General features: G+C 40.6%; 2 protein-coding genes across 2 annotated transcripts in view; both read right to left on the bottom strand.

The window, feature by feature from the left end:
* Positions 1-738: 738 nt before the first annotated feature.
* LOC129924994 (variant surface antigen E-like) lies at positions 739-1,431 on the bottom strand. Its single transcript, XM_056022794.1, has one exon. It carries the CDS (start codon positions 1,429-1,431, stop codon positions 739-741), a length of 693 nt encoding a protein of 230 aa, XP_055878769.1.
* Positions 1,432-8,044: 6,613 nt separating this feature from the next.
* LOC129924995 (coiled-coil domain-containing protein 1-like) overlaps positions 8,045-22,908 on the bottom strand; it is a 59,050-nt gene continuing 44,186 nt past the window's right edge. Inside the window, exon 2 of the mRNA XM_056022795.1 lies at positions 8,045-8,151. Coding sequence (XP_055878770.1) covers positions 8,045-8,151 — 107 coding nt within the window. The remainder of the gene's footprint in view (positions 8,152-22,908) is intronic.

Below are 22,908 nucleotides of genomic sequence, written 5' to 3' on the forward strand. Positions count from 1 at the left end.
CCGGAGCCCTTCGAAACGAAAGCCAAGCGTTTTACCACTCGGCCACCGCGCCTCCAGATCGTTACGATTGCGCAATCAGGTTAAACGTTTCTATTAGAGACTTATATATTTTATTGTGAGTTGCAAGCCGTTCTTTCTTGTGAGTTGCAAGCCCTTCTTTCTTGTGAGTTGCAAGTCCTTCTTTCTTGTGAGTTGCAAGCCCTTCTTTCTAAGAAAGTCAATGTTTGGTTGGCTATCTAAGGCTCGGACATCCTTCAGAAAGGACAATTTCTACTTAGTGGTCTAAACCCCTTGCGGGACGGCGGGGAATGATGACAGGGAATGATTTCAGGGATTGATGACAGGGAATGATGGCAGAAAATGATGGCAGGAAATGATGGCGGGGAATGATGTCACGGAATGATGAGAGGGAATGTTGGCAGGGAATGATGAGAGAGAATGTTGGCAGGTAATGATGAGAGAGAATGTTGGCAGGGAATGATGGCGGGGAATAATGACAGGGAATGATGTGAGAGAATGTTGGCAGGGAATGATGGCGGGGAATGTTGACAGGGAATGATGAGAGAGAATGTTGGCAGGGAATGATGAGAGAGAATGTTGGCAGGAAATGATGGCGGGGAATGATGACAGGGAATGATGAGAGGATATGTTGGCAGGGAATGATGAGAGAGAATGTTGGCAGGGAATGATGGCGTGGAATGTTGGCAGGGACTGATGGCGTGGAATGATGAGAGAGAATCATGACAGGGAATGATGGTGGGGAATGTTGGCAGGGAATGATGAGAGAGAATGTTGGCAGGGAATGATGGCGGGGAATGTTGGCGTGGAATGATGAGAGAGAATGTTGGCAGGGAATGATGGCTGGGAATGTTGGCAGGGAATGATGAGAGAGAATGTTGGCAGGGAATGATGGCGGGGAATGTTGGCAGGGACTGATGGCGTGGAATGATGAGAGAGAATCATGACAGGGAATGATGGTGGGGAATGTTGGCAGGGAATGATGAGAGAGAATGTTGGCAGGGAATGATGGTGGGGAATGATGACAGGAAATGATGGCGGGGAATGTTGGCAGGGACTGATGGCGTGGAATGATGAGAGAGAATCATGACAGGGAATGATGGTGGGGAATGTTGGCAGGGAATGATGAGAGAGAATCATGACAGGGAATGATGGTGGGGAATAATGGCTGGGAATGATGAGAGAGAATGTTGGCAGGGAATGATGGTGGGGAATGTTGGCAGGGAATGATGAGAGAGAATCATGACAGGGAATGATGGTGGGGAATAATGGCTGGGAATGATGAGAGAGAATGTTGGCAGGGAATAATGACAGGGAATGATGGCGGGGAATGTTGGCAGGGACTGATGGCGTGGAATGTTGGCAGGGAATGATGGCGGGGAATGTTGGCAGGGACTGATGAGAGAGAATCATGACAGGGAATGATGGTGGGGAATGTTGGCAGGGAATGATGAGAGAGAATCATGACAGGGAATGATGGTGGGGAATGTTGGCAGGGAATGATGAGAGAGAAGCATGACAGGGAATGATGGTGGGGAAGAATGGCGGGGAATGATAGACCAAGCAGCCAGGTGATTTCAGGGTAGGGGGTGTAAGCGAAAACAATAAGTTGATGGGTTAGAAATTCTTGAAGTGCCGCCCCCCCCCCTTTTTTTTTTCTTTGTTAAATGGACACAGGTCTAGAGTTCACATTTTATAGAAAGCTAAACGTCTCGAATGATGTATTACTTGTTGCAGGCGTTTCTCTTGCTAAAATATTGTCAGCTCTAGTCAACACTCGTAATCACACGCGCACACACACACACACATACACAAAGCTATTAGCGCAATGGTGCATGACGAACCAATTAATATATTTACCAGCATGTCAACATGGCAGAAATGTTCAGGACTTATGCAGAGAAAGAAAGTGTACATAGGCGTAATTTGTACATAGGCGTGCTTTAAAACTAAACATAGCCGTATTTTAACTACATAGAGTTCAGATCAAAGTATAATTTGTTATTGATATTATCTTAAATTGATAAGTAAATTTAAAATATTTGCCTAAAAAAACTCTTATATACATCAGGTGCGAAACTTTTTGAATAAAAGGACAGGAATCTAATTAGACTTAAGGAAGGTCAAAGTTCAAAAAAGTATATCGTTTTAGTTGAATTGATAAGTAAGTTGTAAATATTTGCCTAAATAAATATCTCTGATAACATCGGGGGCGAAGCTTTTTGCATAAAAGGACAGGAATAGCCATTAGACTAACCCTAGCCTGAAGAAACAGAAGTCATCGAGACAGATCTAAGGGGGGGGGGGGGGGGACATTCACTTCTAGCAACAAAAAAAAAAAAAAGGAAATATCTATGTCACTTTTTATAGTTAGCCTTTTGAATTCTTTCAGTATACATGTATCCCGTATTACTCTTGTAGTGCCATTATTGAAGTATATTGACCCATAAGTGAAGTGGATTGGGATCAATGATCTAATTGAGGTGTTGACCTATATACATATTTTAAAATGCTCATTGTCGTTAGTCACACTCTGACAATGTGACAGTTGAGCCAAGAATAAGGCACGGAGGTATGTGACTATCCCCTATCCCAGACTAAATGCTCAAGTGACGGCGAATCACAATTACCAATCTTTAAGCGTCCCATTGTGCCCCCCCCCCTCCCATTTCTTCATTCTCCTCCCTAACGCCTGGGCCATTTGCTCACACACGGCTACATTTGGTCATTAGATGCCTGCTGTGAGCGCCGGTGTGAATAGCAAGTCATGGGATAGCACGTGCAGATGAGAGGTGAAAGGTTGGGACAGAAATGTCAAGGTTGTATTTTTTTTTTGTTAGATTAAAATTCCAGTTGAATGGATGTGCAGTTCTAGTAGCATGGTGTGTAGGCCCGAGTTCGAATCTTCAACTTTTTGAAAAAAAAAAGTGACAGCGAATCTCAAATTTAGGTTTGACACAATGGCAGGCAGTTAAAATAAAAACGGATCTTTAAATTATGAGGACTTCTATGTATGGATATTATAGTGGTTGAGTGATAAATACGTCTCAGAAGTTAAATCCCTTTATATTTCTAAAATTAGCTTCACCAATTGACAGGACTGAATCTGAATATTCAACTGAAAAGATAATGACTGATCCCGTCTTTTGTCTTCGCTTGTGTTTATAAACCTTCTCTAAAATTAGCTTCCCCTATAGACGGGACTGAACTCTACTGAAAATATCCATGACTATGCTTATTTTTAACTGACTTTTCTATTTATAATTCTATTGCACTATCACTGTTGTTTCTCGAAATGTAAACTCGGCGTTTATTGTTTATGCAATGAAATCAAAATTGAAATTTATAAAAATGTGACAATAACATATTTATAGTATGCAGAACTTTATAAACTTAATTGATTATTGTTGTTTCAGTACAGACTCTATAATTAAAGCAACCAATTCAATGTTTTCTTTATATTAGATTAAATCATTTTTGGTGTATTTAGTGTTTTGCTGTTTTCCTTTTTTTTTTTTTTTTTTTTTCACAGAAAATGAAGTATCTTCACAAATGACCACTCACAGAATATATACATAGAGTTGACCAAGCCTTACAATAAATATAAACTTGTGACACTAATTTTGTGGTCAGACTATCCCTTTGATTTTGTGGTCACGAACTATCCCTTTGATTTTATGGTCAAAGACTATCCTTTTGATTTTGTGGTCAAAAACTATCCGTTGGATTTTGTGGTCAAGAACTATCCCTTTGATTTTGTGGTCAAAGACTATCCTTTTGATTTTGTGGTCAAAAACTATCCGTTGGATTTTGTGGTCACGAACTATCCCTTTGATTTTGTGGTCGAAGACTGTCCTTTTGATTTTGTGGTCAAAGACTATCCCTTTGATTTTGTGGTCAAAGACACTACACAATGGAGTATGGACTTTAAACTTACCAAATGAAAATCTTCACAGCAGGGAGATAATTACTACTAAAGCGATCTACCGATGAATTTATGGGAGAAAATCGGTTCAGAATTCAGACCTCCTATAAAGAGAAGCTTGTCATTGATACGATGGATTTGGTTGACGAATATGTTTGAGTATGTTTTAGAGGTCAAATCTGATGACTCAGTATCTAAGTGTATGCCGAGGATTCTAGTATTGGAGAAAAAACCAACAACACTCTTGTCTAGATAAAATAATGTAAGTTTCTAAGTTGAAATAATCAAACAAGAGATCTCGCACCGGACTTCCTGTAACACGCAATAGAATTTAAATTCAATAATAATTTCACAGAAGTAGACTTAACATGAAGTTTGAACTGTACACACTGATTAGAACTCTGGTTTAAGGTCGTCTAATCTATTTATGGTTAGTCCCAGACTCAAAATAAAAAAGTAATAGAAATTTCTGGTACCGAAGACGAATTATCTCCACTTTCATGTAGAAACTCGAAGTTACCAGAATCCAAAGTGAAACCGAAAAATACTGCTTATATATTTTATGGCAAGCTTGACGGTACATTTTTGTGTACTTATCGTTTCCTTCTACACAGTTAATGAATACGCCCAGAATGTTTCTTTTGAGGGTACATTCATTTAGATAAAGAGAACATTAGTCGCCCATACGTCATGGTCCATATCCTAACCTGACTAGAGTGATGCAAAGATGAAAAAGGGGGGGGGGGAGGCGGATACCTGACGCCCCCTAAGCATGGAGTTTCGAACAGATGGAGGTAGTCAGCCAAATAAAGCAATACGTCTAGGACAATGGTGTACTCTGATTTCCAATCTCCGTTGCCTTGGGGTGCCAATGCTTCAGAAGCCAACCTCTTGGAAGAATCTGAAGTAGAAGTTCGTTTCTTTGGGGTCCATCAACCATGACTTTGGTGCTCTCTCGGACAACTCCTAAAACTGAGCCTGGTGTCGAAGTTTTGCATCTCTATTTATAGCACTCTTCTCAGCGTCTGTTTTTCCCTTTGGGTTGTTGCTCTTCCTACACTGAACGCGTTCTGATCCAATACTAGCTACACAAGTGCCTTGCCCATTTCTGGATGTCAATGCTTCAAAGATGTGAGAGCTACATCTCTCCTCCAATAAATCTAGTACTCAACGACCTCACTCTAATGACCTTTCAACCCCTGCTTCCTGTTTTGAGCTGACATGTAATTAACACTTAACTGACTTATCAATGTTTTTTATGATTGAATAGTTGTTTTTTATGTTATTGTTTTTTTTCCTCCTTATTTCTGTTTATTAAATGTAAGCGAGCATGTCGTGCTGGATATATAAATCAGCTGTCGACAGTATAAATTAATGAAAACTAGAACACGAGTTGTCTTCGCATGACTGCTATATAAAGATGAAACTGAACACTTATCTCCCCTGCTGATTCTTTGTCTATTGAAAAGATCGACTTTTTATTTATGCATACATTGAACATAAAATGTCTATTTATTAGGTCTTCACTCACTCACGCGCACGAACACATACACACCATCTCAAACGCATTCGGACACACACACATACACATGACGTTAAGTCACTCACTTAGTCACACACGCTCACTGTACCACAGATGCACTCAGGCTCATACCACAAAACACACACGAGAAAATGTGTGCGTGTGTGATCCTGTGGAGCGTTTCTATAAGTGTGTGTGTTGTTAAGTCAGCGTATTTGTCCTTTCGTTGTTTCACTGCGTCCAGGCTATCCATCCACCAACCCATCCATCCATCCATTCATCTATCCATCCACCAACCCATCCATCCATTCATCTATCCATCCACCAACCCATCCATCCATCCATTCATCTATCCATCCACCCACCCATCCATCCATCCATTTATCTATTCATCTATCCATCCACCAACCCATCCATCCATCCATCCATTCATCTATCCATCTATCCATCCACCAACCCATCCATCCATCCAACCATTCATCTATCCATCCACCAACCCATCCATCCATCCATTCATCTATCCATCTATCCATCCACCAACCCATCCATCCATCTATCCATCTATCCATCCACCAACCCATCCATCCATCCATTCATCTATCCATCCATCCATCTATCCATCCATCCATCCATCCGTCCGTCCGTCCGTCCGTCCATCCATCCATCCATCCATCTATCTATCCATCCATCCGTCCGTCCGTCCGTCCGTCCATCCATCCATTCATCCATCCATCTATCCATCCATCCCCATCCATCCATCCATCTATCCATCCATACATACATACATGTATTATTCCATCCATCTATCTATCCATCCATCCATCCCAGTGGCTCTACAGCACATGGTTGCACTGACCTGCCTCAGCGAATCACTCCATTCAGATCTCTCCCGAGCCTTTCGTCTCCACAATGTGTCTCGTAGTTTCTGATTCTCACTTTGAAGTGAAACGCTTGTATAGTAGGTTTATTAAAAGTTGAAACTCTCTAAGCTGAGATATAGAAGCACAAAATTCAAGCCTTTTTATACATAGCGCCCGAAGAATACTAGATTCTGGTTATTGTAATTTTTAACTCCCTTAAACTTCTGTGAGCTATTTTTCTCTCTATCCTAAGCTTCCTGTAATTTCCAGAACAAAAGAGGGTAAACAACTTTTGTTTTTATATTCGACCATTAGCTCGTTTTGTAAAATGGTATAATGAAAGTAACTAAAGATACAAATACTGGTTAGAATCTTGTTTCATTTTATATTCTCCAAGAAGCACCATTTTGTATTCTCCCAGAAGAACCATTTAATATTCTCCCAGAAGCACCATTTATATTCTCTCAGAAGCACCATTTAGTATTCTCTCAGAAGCACCATTTTATATTCTCCCAGAAGCACCATTTTGTAGTCTCCCAGAAGCACCATTTAGTATTCTCCCAGAAGCACCATTTAGTATTCTCCCAGAAGCACCATTTAGCATTTTCTCAGAAGCACCATTTTGTAGTCTCCCAGAAGCACCATTTAGTATTCTCTCAGAAGCACCATTTAGTAGTCTCCCAGAAGCACCATTTAGTATTCTCTCAGAAGCACCCTTTAGTATTCTCTCAGAAGCACCATTTTGTAGTCTCCCAGAAGCACCATTTATATTCTCCCAGAAGCACCATTTAGTATTCTCCCAGAAGCACCATTTAGCATTCTCTCAGAAGCACCATTTTGTATCCTTCCAGAAGCACCATTTAGTATTCTCTCAGAAGCACCATTTAGTATTCTCCCAGAAGCACCATTTTGTATTCTCCCAGAAGCACCATTTTGTAGTCTCCCAGAAGCACCATTTTGTATTCTCTCAGAAGCACCATTTTGTATTCTCCCAGAAGCACCATTTAGTATTTTTCCAGAAGCACCATTTTGTATTTTTCCAGAAGCACCATTTTGTATTTTTCCAGAAGCACCATTTTGTAGTCTCTCAGAAGCACCATTTTGTAGTCTCTCAGAAGCACCATTTTGTAGTCTCCCAGTAGCACCATTTTGTATTTTTCCAGAAGCACCATTTTGTAGTCTCTCAGAAGCACCATTTTAGCACCATTTTGTAGTCTCCCAGAAGCACCATTTTGTATTTTTCCAGAAGCACCATTTTGTAGTCTCTAAGAAGCACCATTTTGTAGTCTCTCAGAAGCACCATTTTGTAGTCTCCCAGAAGCACCATTTTGTAGTCTCTCAGAAGCACCATTTTGTAGTCTCCCAGAAGCACCATTTTGTATTTTTCCAGAAGCACCATTTTGTAGTCTCTCAGAAGCACCATTTTAGCACCATTTTGTAGTCTCCCAGAAGCACCATTTTGTATTTTTCCAGAAGCACCATTTTGTAGTTTTCCAGAAGCACCATTTTGTAGTCTCTCAGAAGCACCATTTTGTAGTCTCTCAGAAGCACCATTTTATAGTCTCCCTGAAGCACCATTTTGTATTTTTCCAGAAGCACCATTTTGTATTTTTCCAGAAGCACCATTTTGTAGTCTCTCAGAAGCACCATGTTTACGTTTCAAAGTTCTCACTAAAATGCCTACTTTGCTAAACATGTTTTAATTAATACTTGCATTGGTCAGGATGTCTGTATAGAAAATATACCATAGACATAGTCTACATTTAGGGAAGCTGTTTGGACCAAAGTAAAAACACGGTACGTTAGGGCCACGAGGCCTTCATCGGCTACAAATAAATGCAAAAGACAAACAATTAACACAAAATGATAATAAATGTATTCAAACTGAACTGTGTGTGTGTGTGTGCGTGTTCATTTATGTTTACGCGCAGGCGTGTGATTATAGATAGCTTACTCACAATCCACACCAAAAAATAACAACATTCCAATGAATTATGCACAAACCCAAAAAAACTAATAAAGAAACGGACTAGTCTAGACAGAATTATATAAATAAATGTTTCCCTGAGGCCAGGAGACATTTCCGTGTTTTCTTATGAGCATATGTGCGTGTATATGTGTGTCTGAATGTGTGTCTGTGTCACGTGGATTGAAGATTTAGGGATTAAGTGGCTGTTAGACACATGACCATAAAACGTTTATTTTACCTAGAGTTTATTTTGTGAGAAAATTGGTGGAATTAATTACTAAATTAGTGAATAGACACGAGTTTTAAATGAAGTCATTAAGTACTTTTCATACCTTTCAAAAGGACTTATGCCATTATAATACTTTATGTCAAGTTTCAACGTTCGCAGAATGGGTCGTTAGGCAAAAAGTTGGTTAGACTAATTTACATAAAAAGACCGGTATTAACTAAGGAAATTACAAGTATTGGTTCTGTCCATGAGATAAAGAGAGACTTAAAGTACGTGAACAAACACCACTCAATGGCCCAGTTTACCACAATACCACTACTGCCGCTAAGAATAAAAAAAAAAAGAATTAGAAGATCAGTAAATATTTTATCAAGGGACACCATTAGCGAATATGTTTTTTTTTTCATGGGTCACAATTCATGGAAATGAATAACATTTAGATCAATGATTCACGCACTAGCCCATGGATGCACAGGTCAAGGTCGTGTGTCTAAAAAAATTGAAAGAGGAAAAGATCAAATATAAATTACGACGGAGTGGACAAATGGACAAAGTCCGATTCACGCCACTACTGGTCAGCTGGTCAGCCAGTTCACGTCATAGTAGAGAACTAGAAAATGAGATATTGGATGAAAACTAAACAATGGCTCGAGTGGACAGTTACTGTCCGCTGTGGTCTACACACACACACACATCCTGTCAATGTTGCTTTTGCGGTGGGGGTGAGCAGTTTGATTTACTGGCATGCGGTTGGCAAGTGTAGATACTTTATCATAAATAATAGGTCGGAGGTTAAGTTAGATGAATCTGTTCAGATTGCCGTTGCTATGACAGCACGAGACAGTGTAATGGACCTATTTCCTTGAGTGCAAGTCCATTGATCACAATCGGACCGAATCAAAGTTTTTGTGATTGCGAGCGATGAAGAAGCTCCGACAGTCAAATAAAGCAGTGTTTCCCAAACATTTCTTTAACGGAACACTTCACACATTCTGAGTATTTAGCGGAACATTTCGCACATTCGGAGTATTTAGCGGAACACTTCGCCGATTCGGAGTATTTAGCGGAACACTTCGCACATTCTGAGTATTTAGCGGAACACTTCGCACATTCTGAGTATTTAGCGGAACACTTCGCCAATTCGGAGTATTTAGCGGAACACTTCACACATTCTGAGTATTTAGCGGAACATTTCGCACATTCGGAGTATTTAGCGGAACACTTCGCACATTCGGAGTATTTAGCGGAACATTTCGCACATTCGGAGTATTTAGCGGAACACTTTGGTTTTTTTTTTAAGAGAGATCAATTCCAGTGTTGGCCAACTTGTTAATTATTCCAGTCGTTCGTGGAACACCTATTCAGGCCTCGCGGAACACTTGGGTTAAGCGGAACACAGTTTTGGGAAAGACTGAAATTAAGCAAAGAGTTGTTCTCCCATAGATCGTTTGGTCTGAAAGGATTACCTTTAAAAATAAGTTACCTTTAAAAATAAGTTACCTTTAAAAATAAGTTACCTTTAAAAATAAGTTACCTTTAAAAATAAGTTACCTTTAAAAATAAGTTACCTTTAAAAATAAGTTACCTATAAAACTGTACAGCCAATCAGTGTCTCGCTGGATTGGTGTGTCCAAATCTCAGACATGGTTAGTTGTTACACGAATACATTATATTAATTCCATTATAATGTTGTTCAGTCTTTTTCTTATAATACCTTAAACGTTTGTTTGTGTACAGAGTATAATAAATGATTTCCTGTTTCATATTTAATTACGAGGCACACTTTAGGAAACAAATTACTTCGCTCGCCAACCAGAAATTCTATTTCGCCATATTTTTTTTGCCTCGTTCTAGAATATAAATCTAGCGCCAACTATAAATAAAGTCTCCTCCCTCATAAAACCTTGGATTAGGTCTTCTGTCGCAGTATGTATTAGACTAGGTCTTCTGTCAGAGTATATGTTAGGCTAGATCTCAACGTAGATAAGGTCATCTGCCTCAGTAAACCTTAGACTAGATCATCAGCTTCAGTAAACCTTAGACTAGGTCATCAGCTTCAGTAAACCTTAGACTAGGTCATCAGCTTCAGTAAACCTTAGACTAGGTCATCAGCTTCAGTAAACCTTAGACTAGGTCATCAGCTTCAGTAAACCTTAGACTAGGTCATCAGCTTCAGTAAACCTTAGTCTAGGTCATCAGCTTCAGTAAACCTTAGACTAGGTCATCAGCTTCAGTAAACCTTAGACTAGGTCATCAGCTTCAGTAAACCTTAGACTAGGTCATCTGCCTAAGTAAACCTTAGACTAGGTCATCAGCTTCAGTAAACCTTAGACTAGGTCATCAGCTTCAGTAAACCTTATAGGTCATCTGCCTTAGTAAACCTTAGACTAGGTCATCAGCTTCAGTAAACCTTAGACTAGGTCATCAGCTTCAGTAAACCTTAGACTAGGTCATCAGCTTCAGTAAACCTTAGACTAGGTCATCTGCCTAAGTAAACCTTAGACTAGGTCATCAGCTTCAGTAAACCTTAGACTAGGTCATCAGCTTCAGTAAACCTTAGACTAGGTCATCTGCCTCAGTAAACCTTAGACTAGGTCATCTGCCTTAGTAAACCATAGACTAGGACATTTGCCTCACTAAACCATAAAAAAGGTCATCTGTCTAAGTATACCTTAGACTAGGTCTAATGCCTCAGTAAGCCGTAGACTAGGTCTGATGCCTCAGTAAACCGTAGACTAGGTCTAATGCCTCAGTAAACCTTAGTCTAGGTTATCTTCCTCAGTATACTTTTAGACTAGGTCATCTGTCTCACTAAACCATAGACACAGTGACAGTGGCGTACATTAAATACTAAATATTACGCAAAATGCAGGGGCCCACAAAGAGATCAATCCCCCCGGGCCCCCAAATGATGGCAAATTCCTAGCTACGCCACTGCAAGGTCATCTGCCTCAGTAAACCATAGACTAGGTCTAATGCCTCAGTAAACCATAGACTAGGTCTAATGCCTCAGTAAACCAGAGACTTGGTCTAATGCCTCAGTAAACCATAGACTTGGTCTAATGCCTAATTCTTTAGTTTCAAAAAGCTACTCATGAACTAAAAAAAAAGGCCGACAGCAAAAACAAAATATTATCAAGTTTTTGTATTACTTTTTTTTTTATGTTCATGACTTATTGCATTGTTTGACCCCTCCTATTTCTTATTTGTCTTCTCCCCCACCCCGGGACGAATCCTCAAATACCCACTCAATGTCTTCACGCGATGCCACAGGATGGAATAAATCTATAGTATCGATCACTTGATATCAATCTACTTTGATCGAAACTAAAAACAAAATCTAAAGAAACAAAATCCCCATTATCGATCTGTCTCCCAGTCGAATGAAAACACGACTGTCTGATGACTAACGTATTGACAAGACCCAGGCATGATCGGGATCGATACGGTAAGTACTGATAAGGAAAAGATAATCAAATGAAGCTGCTGGTTAGTTCCCCCTTCTTATTTTTTTTTTCATAATCTTTGAACACTGGCGATTTGTTTGCTAAAATAATCAATCTTAGGGAAGGGCGTTGAACTCTTGTCGCAAGAAATAGGAGAAAATAGTCCCAGAGTTCTTGTTCTTCATTCGTTCTTTATGAACTTTGAAAAAAAAATATTTTGTTTTTCTTGCTATCTCAAAAACAAGACATTTTCTGGAGTGTGTGTGTGTGTGCTTATGGTGACAGGGTTTAGTGTATAGGCTAAATGTATAATGGAGCCATTATCCTTGAGCAAACACAGCAGTCTTGTAGGCCTGTAGCCTATGTTTTTAAACCTATTTCTGGTGTGTGCACGCGAGCACGTAGTGAGCTCAGTGTTTGTGTTTGCAGCTTAAAGTATGTGACTTATTAGGAAGTGTTCTGAGTGGAGCTGGGTTTTTACGACAGGCCAAGTCTGGGTGTGAGGATCTACTTAAATGAGTTTCACTGAGGCGTTTACTCAGGAAGAATGAAAAATATTAGGTACGTCCTGGCCCAAACCTCCTTCTGGATGACAATGTATTGCTGCGGGCAATGTCCAAACCCAGGGGTGGTGGTGGCTGTGGTAAAGCGCGTAGCTTCCGAACAGAAGCGTCTCGGGTTCAAGCCTTGGAGTAGACTGGGATGTTGAGTTTCTAGATTTTTTGAGGACCCCAATGGGTACCTGACATTAGTTGATAAAAGTAAAGGCGGTTGGTCGTTGTGCTGGCCACATGACGACCACGTTAATAACCCGCCAGAAATTGATGACTTGTATACAATCTTCCCCGTGGATCGTAAGGTCTGAAATGGGTACAACGTCCGAACCCGGCGCCATGGCGACGACAGTGTTCAGCGCAGCCTACTCGACCAAGCAAACATCCTGACGAAGTGTCTATCCTGGATTGGGGAAGTTCAGAGACTCGGACCCCCGGGTATTTTTTTCCCCAAACCCTTTCTTTTTTTTTTGGGGGGGGGGGACATGGTGATCAAGCTGATTAAGTATTCATTTCGTCAGAATAACAGTTCTTCTAAAAATAGATCAGCTAACTCTCCGGAATTAAAGTTTAGTTTATGAGAAGAAAAAAAAAAGATAAGTATGAGCTTATAAAGCCGAGACGGTACCCATGAAATGATTAGATATCAGAATACCATTAGTGCCCAATGCGAACAGATCTGATCTGGTAAGTTCTAGCCAATCATAATTCAGTACTTTAAATGTACATAAGATAAAAAATATGAGTAAAAACCCCATGTCCTTATAAAAAAAAAGATCTGTGCGATTTCTAGGAAATTGGCAAAAATCGGCCTACTAAATGTACGCATCTTTGTCAAATGAATTGTTATTTGTTATTATGAGTTCCAGAAAATGGGTATTCCCCTTACAATTTGTGTTGGCACTACAATCTAAGAATGCCCTCACTGTGAAAATACCTTTCCCCCCCCCCACACACACACACAAACACACACAAATAGGTGGCAGAAATTGTAACCGTCGTTACTGTGGTACCAAGTCTGAACCTTGCACGCTGTCATGACTTTCTTTGACTTCTTTCAGGTAACCCTCAAAGTTAGGAGGACTCAACTGAAGCTGACAAAAAACTAAGAAAGACACTTTCTTTGTAAAGACAGTACCTCCTTTATACAACTTAGAAAGCGATTGTTTTTCTCTTAATAACCAATAAATGTTAGATTTTTTTAAAAATGGAACATTTATTAACCCTCTAACTCCCCCCCCCCCTTTTTCCCCCGAAAGAAAGAATCCTGGTTCAATGAATTGAGTAAACCTACTAGACTTTAAAATATTCCAATGATAAGCTTTAGATCTAGACTTTATAATATTCTAACGATAAGCCTTTAGATATAGATTTTATAATATTCTAGCGATAAGCCTTTAGATCTAGACTTTATAATATTCCAATGATAAGCCTTTAGATCTAGAGTAATCTAGACTTTATAATATTCCAATGATAAGCCTTTAGATCTAGACTTTATAATATTCCAATGATAAGCCTTTAGATCTAGACTTTATAATATTCCAATGATAAGCCTTTAGATCTAGACTTTATACTACTCCAATGATAAGCCTTTAGATCTAGACTTTATACTATTCCAATGATAAGCCTTTAGATCTAGACCTTATACTATTCCAATGATAAGCCTTTAGATCTAGACTTACAAGACGATGAGCAAAACCTTTCTGAATTGATTAAACTCTTGAAAAACAAAATATGCCTACATGCGGATATACCCGAATAGTCCCTTCAAGATAAATTATTTTCTAGCTCTCTAGCCCAATTTAAGTTATATATATATATATATATATATATATATATATATATATATATATATATATATATATATTTATATATATATATATATTGAAAAACTATATTATGTTTTATTTTATTTATGATTTGAAAAATTATAGCGGTAAAAAAAAACAACTAGAGATCCCCGTGTGGCCAACGAGCCAGTAATTATTTTCCAAACACTGAACCCATAGACATACATAAATATAGACTGGCCGAAGGAAGTAACTTCATGTAACTTGAAAACATGTATATCTATTGTATTCGGATTTCCGAATTATGAAAAATTGCATGATCTTCAGTCTTAGAGATTTAAAAAAAAAACACTAGTGAAAATAATGTAATACATATATAGGTTATGGCTGAAATAGATATGAATACTTAACTTTTATACTGCTCATAAATGCTGTATAATAAAGTACACAAAATTGCAAGTCACAAATTTTTGTTTCATAAAACTCTTTAATCGGCCAGTCTATATTTATTTATGTCTATGACTGCACCATAATCTTGAAATACAAAACCAAAATTTAATGAAATACTCAGAAAGACACAAAGATAAAGGCACATTCCTCGTTCTATATGCTAGGACAAATGTGTACAAATACTCCTTCTTCCCTAGTGCTATTAGAGCATGGAATGGGTTGCCTGAGCTAGCCAGGAAAACCAGTGACTTGGCAGAATTTAAGTCATTGGTTAATATGCATGACTGAATGCATGACGCGTAGGACGTAATCATCTTCTTTTTTTTTTTTTTTAAGGTAAATCTGTATTATACAAGATAGCCTATTAAATTTATAGCAAAATCGTTAGAGCCGTTTTCGAGATCCGTGTCCACCCAGGTTTTTTAGCTTACCCCTTAAAGGTTTTAGGCTTTAGTATCCACGAAAGTACAAGCTGAATAGAGGTATTGTAAAAAAAAAAGAGCATAGCTCTACCATTGTAAGACCCGAACCCATGTGTCTTTGAGTCAGATTAAATGACCTCTAGTAAAAATGTATCCACTACGCCACTTGTATCTAGCTTACGAACATGAATAAAGCTACGTGGGTTGAAGATTTATTAAAAAGGTTGTAAAAATTGTTAAGGGTGGGGGGGCTGTATATCAAGTGCAGTCTACATTCTCTGTTACACCCACGTAGAGAATTTTACTAGAGTTCCCCCACTATGGTTAACCTTGACCTATAAAGCCGTAGACTCTAGAGCGCAAAGCTATTTTTAGCTATACACGGCTGTAAGGGAATACCCGAATATTTTTATAGTGATAGAGTTGTCTTCTGAACTTGTTAATTTCCAAAAAATACATCAAGTGAACAGTAAATCGTCATACACGTCACAAGTAGGTCTTTCTCTATCTCTGTCTCTCTTTCTGTCTCTCTCTGTCTGTCTCTCTTTGTCTCTCTCTGTGTCCCTGTCTCTCTCTTTATTTCTCTCTGTCCTCTCTCTGTCTCTTTCTCTCTCTCTCTCTCTCTCTCACACAATTAAGTAAGTTCACCATTCAGACCATGCGATCTATAGGGCAGATGATGTAAAGGTAATCTATTTCTGTGACTCACGGTTGTCGAGGGTTTTATGTGGCCAGCACAACGACCAACCGCCTTTACTTATGGCCAATTAATTTCAGGTACCCATTTGAGCTGGGTGGACTCATGGGCACCATAAGGGTCCCAAAATTAAAAATTTTCATCGGGAGTCTTAAATTATAATTCTGGTGTGTTTACTATAAGTTGTGTACAAGTGCAAAATACGCATAATCGATGTAAACCTTATTACAGTAAAATCAAATATATTAAAGGGAGTTAAGTCTTAAATTGTCAGTACAACATTTCAAGGAAATTCTTGTGTGTTAGATTTTTTAAAATAATAATGATAGCAATAAAAATGACAACTTTTTAAAAAATATATATATAAATCATTCGTTTTTGCTTTTGTTTCATAGATATTTTCATCTGATATTACGGTACATATTGACTAGTTAAGATATATAAATTAATAGTGTAAATAGACAGTAACATAAACTTTTCCTTATTATTAGTTATTTCATCTGGGGTAAAATTACCGGTAGACTAGATATACTGTTTTAAATCAAAAGAAAAGAGGCATAAGGCCCAAGGATTCCTATGATGATAAAGCTAAAACTGAATAGCGCAAATTCTGAGGTTTCCTTTAAAAAAAAAAGACTAGATATACTGTTTTAAAAAAAAATAAAAAAAATAGACCAGATATACTGCAAAGAATAATCAATCCTAGATTTCATATAGTACTCCCAACCTCTCATGAGTTCTCTGCAATGCTGTTTGGCCTCAGTCTTGGGTTGACGATAAGTTAACATCTGGAAATCGTACCGGTCTGTCCACTTGTGGAGGTCCGCAACGTGATGTCCAGGAACATTGTTGATTAGCCCAGCTTTAAGTGTTGTACATAAAAACATCAGATCAATAGGACCTCAGGCTGATCTGTCAGCTGGTAAACGCAGCAACAAAATCATTAACAATGAACAATTTTGGATCTACGCTCTTTGTAATGAACATGAGAAACTGATCTTGTTTTGACCACTCGCTAAAGCTCCTATATCTGGGACTATGAACTCCAGCGAGTATATTACAATGAACAGTGTATTAGATCATGAACTATATACAACTTCTCAATAACCTTGACTGCCCAACAGTATTATATGGTCTGGACGTGGATGCGTTAATCCTGTTTGTCTTGTGTGGTTTGTCTTATGATATTTTGTGTCTGGCCTCTCTTTTGATATTTTGTGTCTGGTCTGTCTTATGATACTTTGTGTCTGGTCTGTCTTATGATACTTTGTATCTGGTCTGTGTCTTATGATACTTTGTGTCTGGTCTGTCTTATGATAATTTGTGTCTGGTCTGTGTCTTATGATACTTTGTGTCTGGTCTGTCTTATGATACCTTGTGTGTAGTCTGTCTTATGTCTTGTTTGTTTGAAATGTTCAATCATACTAGATACAGTAAGACTTGGTTTGGGCTCAGTCATAGTCTACTGAAGGGGGGTGGGGGCTTGACGTTCAGTCATAGTTTACTGAAGGGGGGCTTGACGTTCAGTCACAGTTTACTGAAGGGGGGCTTAACGTTCAGTCACAGTTTACTGAAGGGGGGGGCTTGACATTCAGTCACAGTTTACTGAAGGGGGGGGGGCTTGACATTCAGTCACAGTTTACTGAAGGGGGGCTTGACATTCAGTCACAGTTTACTGAAGGGGGGCTTAACGTTCAGTCACAGTTTACTGAAGGGGGGGGGGCTTGACATTCAGTCACAGTTTACTGAAGGGGGGCTTGACGTTCAATCACAGTTTACTGAAGGGGGGTGGGGGCTTGACGTTCAGTCACAGTTTACTGAAGGGGGGTGGGGGCTTGACGTTCAGTCACAGTTTACTGAAGGGGGGTGGGGGCTTGACGTTCAGTCATAGTTTACTGAAGGGGGGTGGGGGCTTGACGTTCAGTCATAGTTTACTGAAGGGGGGTGGGGGCTTGACGTTCAGTCATAGTTTACTGAAGGGGGGTGGGGGCTTGACGTTCAGTCACAGTTTACTGAAGGGGGGCTTGACGTTCAATCACAGTTTACTGAAGGGGGGTGGGGGCTTGACGTTCAGTCATAGTTTACTGAAGGGGGGTGGGGGCTTGACGTTCAGTCACAGTTTACTGAAGGGGGGTGGGGGCTTGACGTTCAGTCACAGTTTACTGAAGGGGGGTGGGGGCTTGACATTCAGTCATAGTTTACTGAAGGGGGGTGGGGGCTTGACGTTCAGTCACAGTTTACTGAAGGGGGGCTTGACGTTCAGTCACAGTTTACTGAAGGGGGGTGGGGGCTTGACGTTCAGTCACAGTTTACTGAAGGGGGGCTTGACGTTCAGTCACAGTTTACTGAAGGGGGGCTTGACGTTCAGTCACAGTTTACTGAAGGGGGGTGGGGGCTTGACGTTCAGTCACAGTTTACTGAAGGGGGGCTTGACGTTCAGTCACAGTTTACTGAAGGGGGGTGGGGGCTTGACGTTCAGTCACAGTTTACTGAAGGGGGGCTTGACGTTCAGTCACAGTTTACTGAAGGGGGGTGGGGGCTTGACGTTCAGTCACAGTTTACTGAAGGGGGGCTTGACGTTCAGTCACAGTTTACTGAAGGGGGGTGGGGGCTTGACGTTCAGTCACAGTTTACTGAAGGGGGGCTTTACGTTCAGTCACAGTTTACTGAAGGGGGGCTTGACGTTCAGTCACAGTTTACTGAAGGGGGGTGGGGGCTTGACGTTCAGTCACAGTTTACTGAAGGGGGGCTTGATGTTCAGTCACAGTTTACTGAAGGGGGGTGGGGGCTTGACGTTCAGTCACAGTTTACTGAAGGGGGGCTTGACGTTCAGTCATAGTTTACTGAAGGGGGGCTTGACGTTCAGTCATAGTTTACTGAAGGGGGGTGGGGGCTTGACGTTCAGTCACAGTTTACTGAAGGGGGGCTTGACGTTCAGTCATAGTTTACTGAAGGGGGGTGGGGGCTTGACGTTCAGTCACAGTTTACTGAAGGGGGGCTTGACGTTCAGTCAGTTTACTGAAGGGGGGTGGGGGCTTGACGTTCAGTCACAGTTTACTGAAGGGGGGTGGGGGCTTGACGTTCAGTCACAGTTTACTGAAGGGGGGATTGACGTTCAGTCACAGTTTACTGAAGGGGGGCTTGACGTTCAGTCACAGTTTACTGAAGGGGGGTGGGGGCTTGACGTTCAGTCATAGTTTACTGAAGGGGGTGGGGGCTTGACGTTCAGTCACAGTTTACTGAAGGGGGGCTTGACGTTCAGTCACAGTTTACTGAAGGGGGGCTTGACGTTCAGTCATAGTTTACTGAAGGGGGGTGGGGGCTTGACGTTCAGTCATAGTTTACTGAAGGGGGGTGGGGGCTTGACGTTCAGTCACAGTTTACTGAAGGGGGGCTTGACGTTCAGTCACAGTTTACTGAAGGGGGGCTTGACGTTCAGTCACAGTTTACTGAAGGGGGGTGGGGGCTTGACGTTCAGTCACAGTTTACTGAAGGGGGGCTTGACGTTCAGTCACAGTTTACTGAAAAAGGGGGGGGGGGGAGACTTGACATTGTATTCCTGACCCCTGACCCCTGTGTGCCAGCTCTTGCAAGTTACATGCAAACATCTGTTCATTAATGCTTTCCTTTTTTCACATTTTCTAAGTACCATATCATTTATTTCATTATTTCATTTTAATCCAAGAGAGTCTACATCCAGACCTATTCTGTCTGTTCATCTAAGTTTAATAACATGCCGTGTGGCATGTCAAAATAGCTGCATATAGGGGAATTCCCCCTAAGGGAGAGAAATACATGCATGATTCATTGTTAACGCATGCCTTTGTTAATTTTTGGTTAAAGCCAAACGTTTTTTTTTTTTAGAAATCGGAAATTTCCATTATTTGAATGATATTCTTGCGGGAAATAAAGACGGGGTTGGGGTGGGGGGTGGGGGGCGTTTAAACTCTGAAACCGTTTGACTCATGTTGACGAGATTGAATCAAAGAAATTTCCCATCCTTCGTCTAGCTACGCCATTCAAAGTAACGCGCGCTTTGACCTACTTAAGACCACGTGGTGCTGACTTGACGCGGCTTTCAGTTTGAGTTGAAAGTTCCCAAGAAATATAACCGGACCTTTTTTTTTTTTAGATCGGCATAACAAGGGTGTTGTCATGTCAGGCTTATTATTTCCTGTCAGGCCATGTTGCATCATACACGGAAAGCGTACTGAGGGGAGATAAGGGGGGGGGGGGTCGAGGTGGAGCAACAGATGCTGGTCGATGCAGTAATAAGAGTAGACCACAGAGGCTTGGATGAAAGAAAGAAAAAAAAAAGGGGGGGGGGGGGTTCGAATCTAATGTAGCCTGAATAGACTAACAAGAAAGGCCACCTTCGTTATGCTCCTTCCCCCCCCCCCCCCCCGTTACTACTACCTTTGACAACAGAATAAATTAGTACAATATATATATAACTAAAAGTATATAATATGTAAGCAAATAATTAATATTTTGAATCGAAATTCATGTTTAAGCCCTGACGTCCTACAGGAGGTTTGGAGTAGGTCTATGATGTTATACTCTTCATGTTCGGAGTAAGTGAAGTTCCTCTTTCAGCCCACGGTGAACGAGGGTGTCATGTGGCCAGCACAACGACCAGCCGCCTTTACTTTCCCCAATTAATGTTAGGTACCCATTAGAGCTGGGTTGACTCAGGAGCGCCCCAAAGATCCCGAAATGAAAAATAATAGGTATTTTTCACCAGGATTCGAACCTTGGACTCCGTTTCGAAAGCCAAGCCACCACGCCTGTTCTGTAACAGCCCACCTGCTATTCTCAGACGGTTGTTCAGTGCCACAGTGCATGAAAACAAATACGTAAAATGTGGATATATTTGTAGAATGAAACCGTCAGGCATAAACATAGAGACATGTACACACTTGTAACAATGGAGGCTTACAGTAACACTGTGTCCCTTCAAACATGGTGCTATTAAACATCCGGGTATTTCAAAGTGCATTTACAGGGGCATGAAATAGTACGAGACTTTAAACACTGTATGGATAGATCAAACTGGTTTGTGAATATATCTTAATCTATCTATCTCTCTGTCTGTCTGTCTATCTATCTATCTATCTATCCATCCATCCGTCTGTCTGTCTGTCTGTCCGTCCGTCCGTCCGTCCGTCCGTCCGTCCTCTCTCTCTCTCTTTCTCTCTCTCTCTCTCTCTCTCTCTCTCTATCTATCTATCTATCTATCTATCTATCTATCTATCTATCTATCTATCTATCTATCTATCACCTAACCCTAACCCAGTTATCCTTTAAATTTATTCATGCAATAGAGAAACAAAAAAAAATGTGTTGACGTGATAAAGAGAAGGGTTTGACGGAGGGGAGGTAATCAACCATTTTCAATAAGTGACATGTTTTAAAGCGGGGGGGGGGGGTGCAAATAGCATTTCAAACGTGGGGGGAGGGAGAGGTGACGATAACGTTAGGGGAGAGAGGGAGGGGGGTTAGGAGAGAGACAGAGAGACAGGAAGACACAGAGACAGAGAACACAACAACATGAATGAAAAGCTCGTAGACCGGTAAATATTGATTACAGTCTGTAAATTCAATCGAGGGGCTAACAGAATGTTGATTAGCTTCCAACTCGACCACACCCAAAACTACTCACCCCACCATGCAAGAGTGCAAGGCCAGAGGAGTGACCACCGCAGCTCGGGTTTAATGACGGCATTCGCTGCCATTCAGAGACAGAAAAGGGGGAGGGGGGGTACAACGTAAAGTACTCTTTGAGGTCAAGGTCATGGGGAAACTGTTTATCTTTGTGTCTCAATGAACAGTAGAGAGTGGACTCAATGACGTGAGTCTTCGCGTATTGACAGAAATCCCTAAACGGAAATGGGGGAATGCCAAGTTTTTCTGATGCGTACCAACAAAAAAAAAATATAAACCTAAGTTTGAGTGGTCAATGTCCAGCCATAAGCATAGTTCCACTAACCCCCCCCCCCTTCCACACATGGTTGGACAAATAAAGGCCGTTGCGATGAAATCCAAGAGGGACTAGTGGCACTTTGCTTTAAAACAATCTTCCAGTAGGGAACAACCTTGACAGTCACAGATCATGCTAGAGACTCTCACTTACATTTGAGACCTGAACACACACCAGCGAAGTCACAGCCTGTGGTCAGTTTAGGCTAATAGCTCGTTGCCACGTCACAGATCCGTACGAGCCTAACGAATGGTCTCGGTTACACCCCCCCCCCCCCGAGGAACTGCAATTAAAGAAGTCGTCAGCTGTGATATGCTTTATATCACACCACTAAATATTTTTTGCTCGAGTAACAGGTTCGTACTAAGTAATGAAAGTATCCCCTTCACACCTTGCGAGCTATAGGTCAGATGAAGTAAAGGCCATCTGTTTCCTGTGGCCCAAGGCCAACGAGGGCGGCATGTGGCCAGCACAATGAGCAACCCCCTTTACTTTCCCCAATTAATTTCAGGTACCCATAAGGGCTGGGTGGACTCAGTCACAAAATCAGAACTTTAATTAGTGGAGTGCTAGAGCTGGACTTTGATGGAAGCTCCTTTACTTTCAAGCATCAATCTAAATTCACTAATTAGTATTGACAAATTTAAAAGCGTGTGATATTTGTGCAGAAAGAAATACTTGTAAATTCAATCTCATTTACTTTTAAATTATTATATTTAATTGGCATATATTTTTAACAATTTTTTATTTTTGAAATGCCGGAAGCCCAAATTTAAGGTCGAGGCCCCACAGTTTTGCATTAGCGTAGATCCGGACCTGACAAAGGGGCTTTTTTGATGGAAATAAAATAAATCCGCACCCTCTTCGATGTTTTAAATGTTGAAAGTACCATCGTAACAATACTTTATCGGTGGTACGTATGTAACGAGTTTACTTTAGGTCACAGCGGTTCTCAACCTTTTAGGCTCGGCGACCCCCTTTTAACAATCCCCCACTTTGCCTCGACCCCCCCCCACACACACACACACATACAGCAATAGAAGAAT

This window comes from Biomphalaria glabrata, chromosome 3 (assembly GCF_947242115.1).
Source record: "Biomphalaria glabrata chromosome 3, xgBioGlab47.1, whole genome shotgun sequence".
In the NCBI taxonomy this organism is placed as follows: domain Eukaryota; kingdom Metazoa; phylum Mollusca; class Gastropoda; family Planorbidae; genus Biomphalaria; species Biomphalaria glabrata.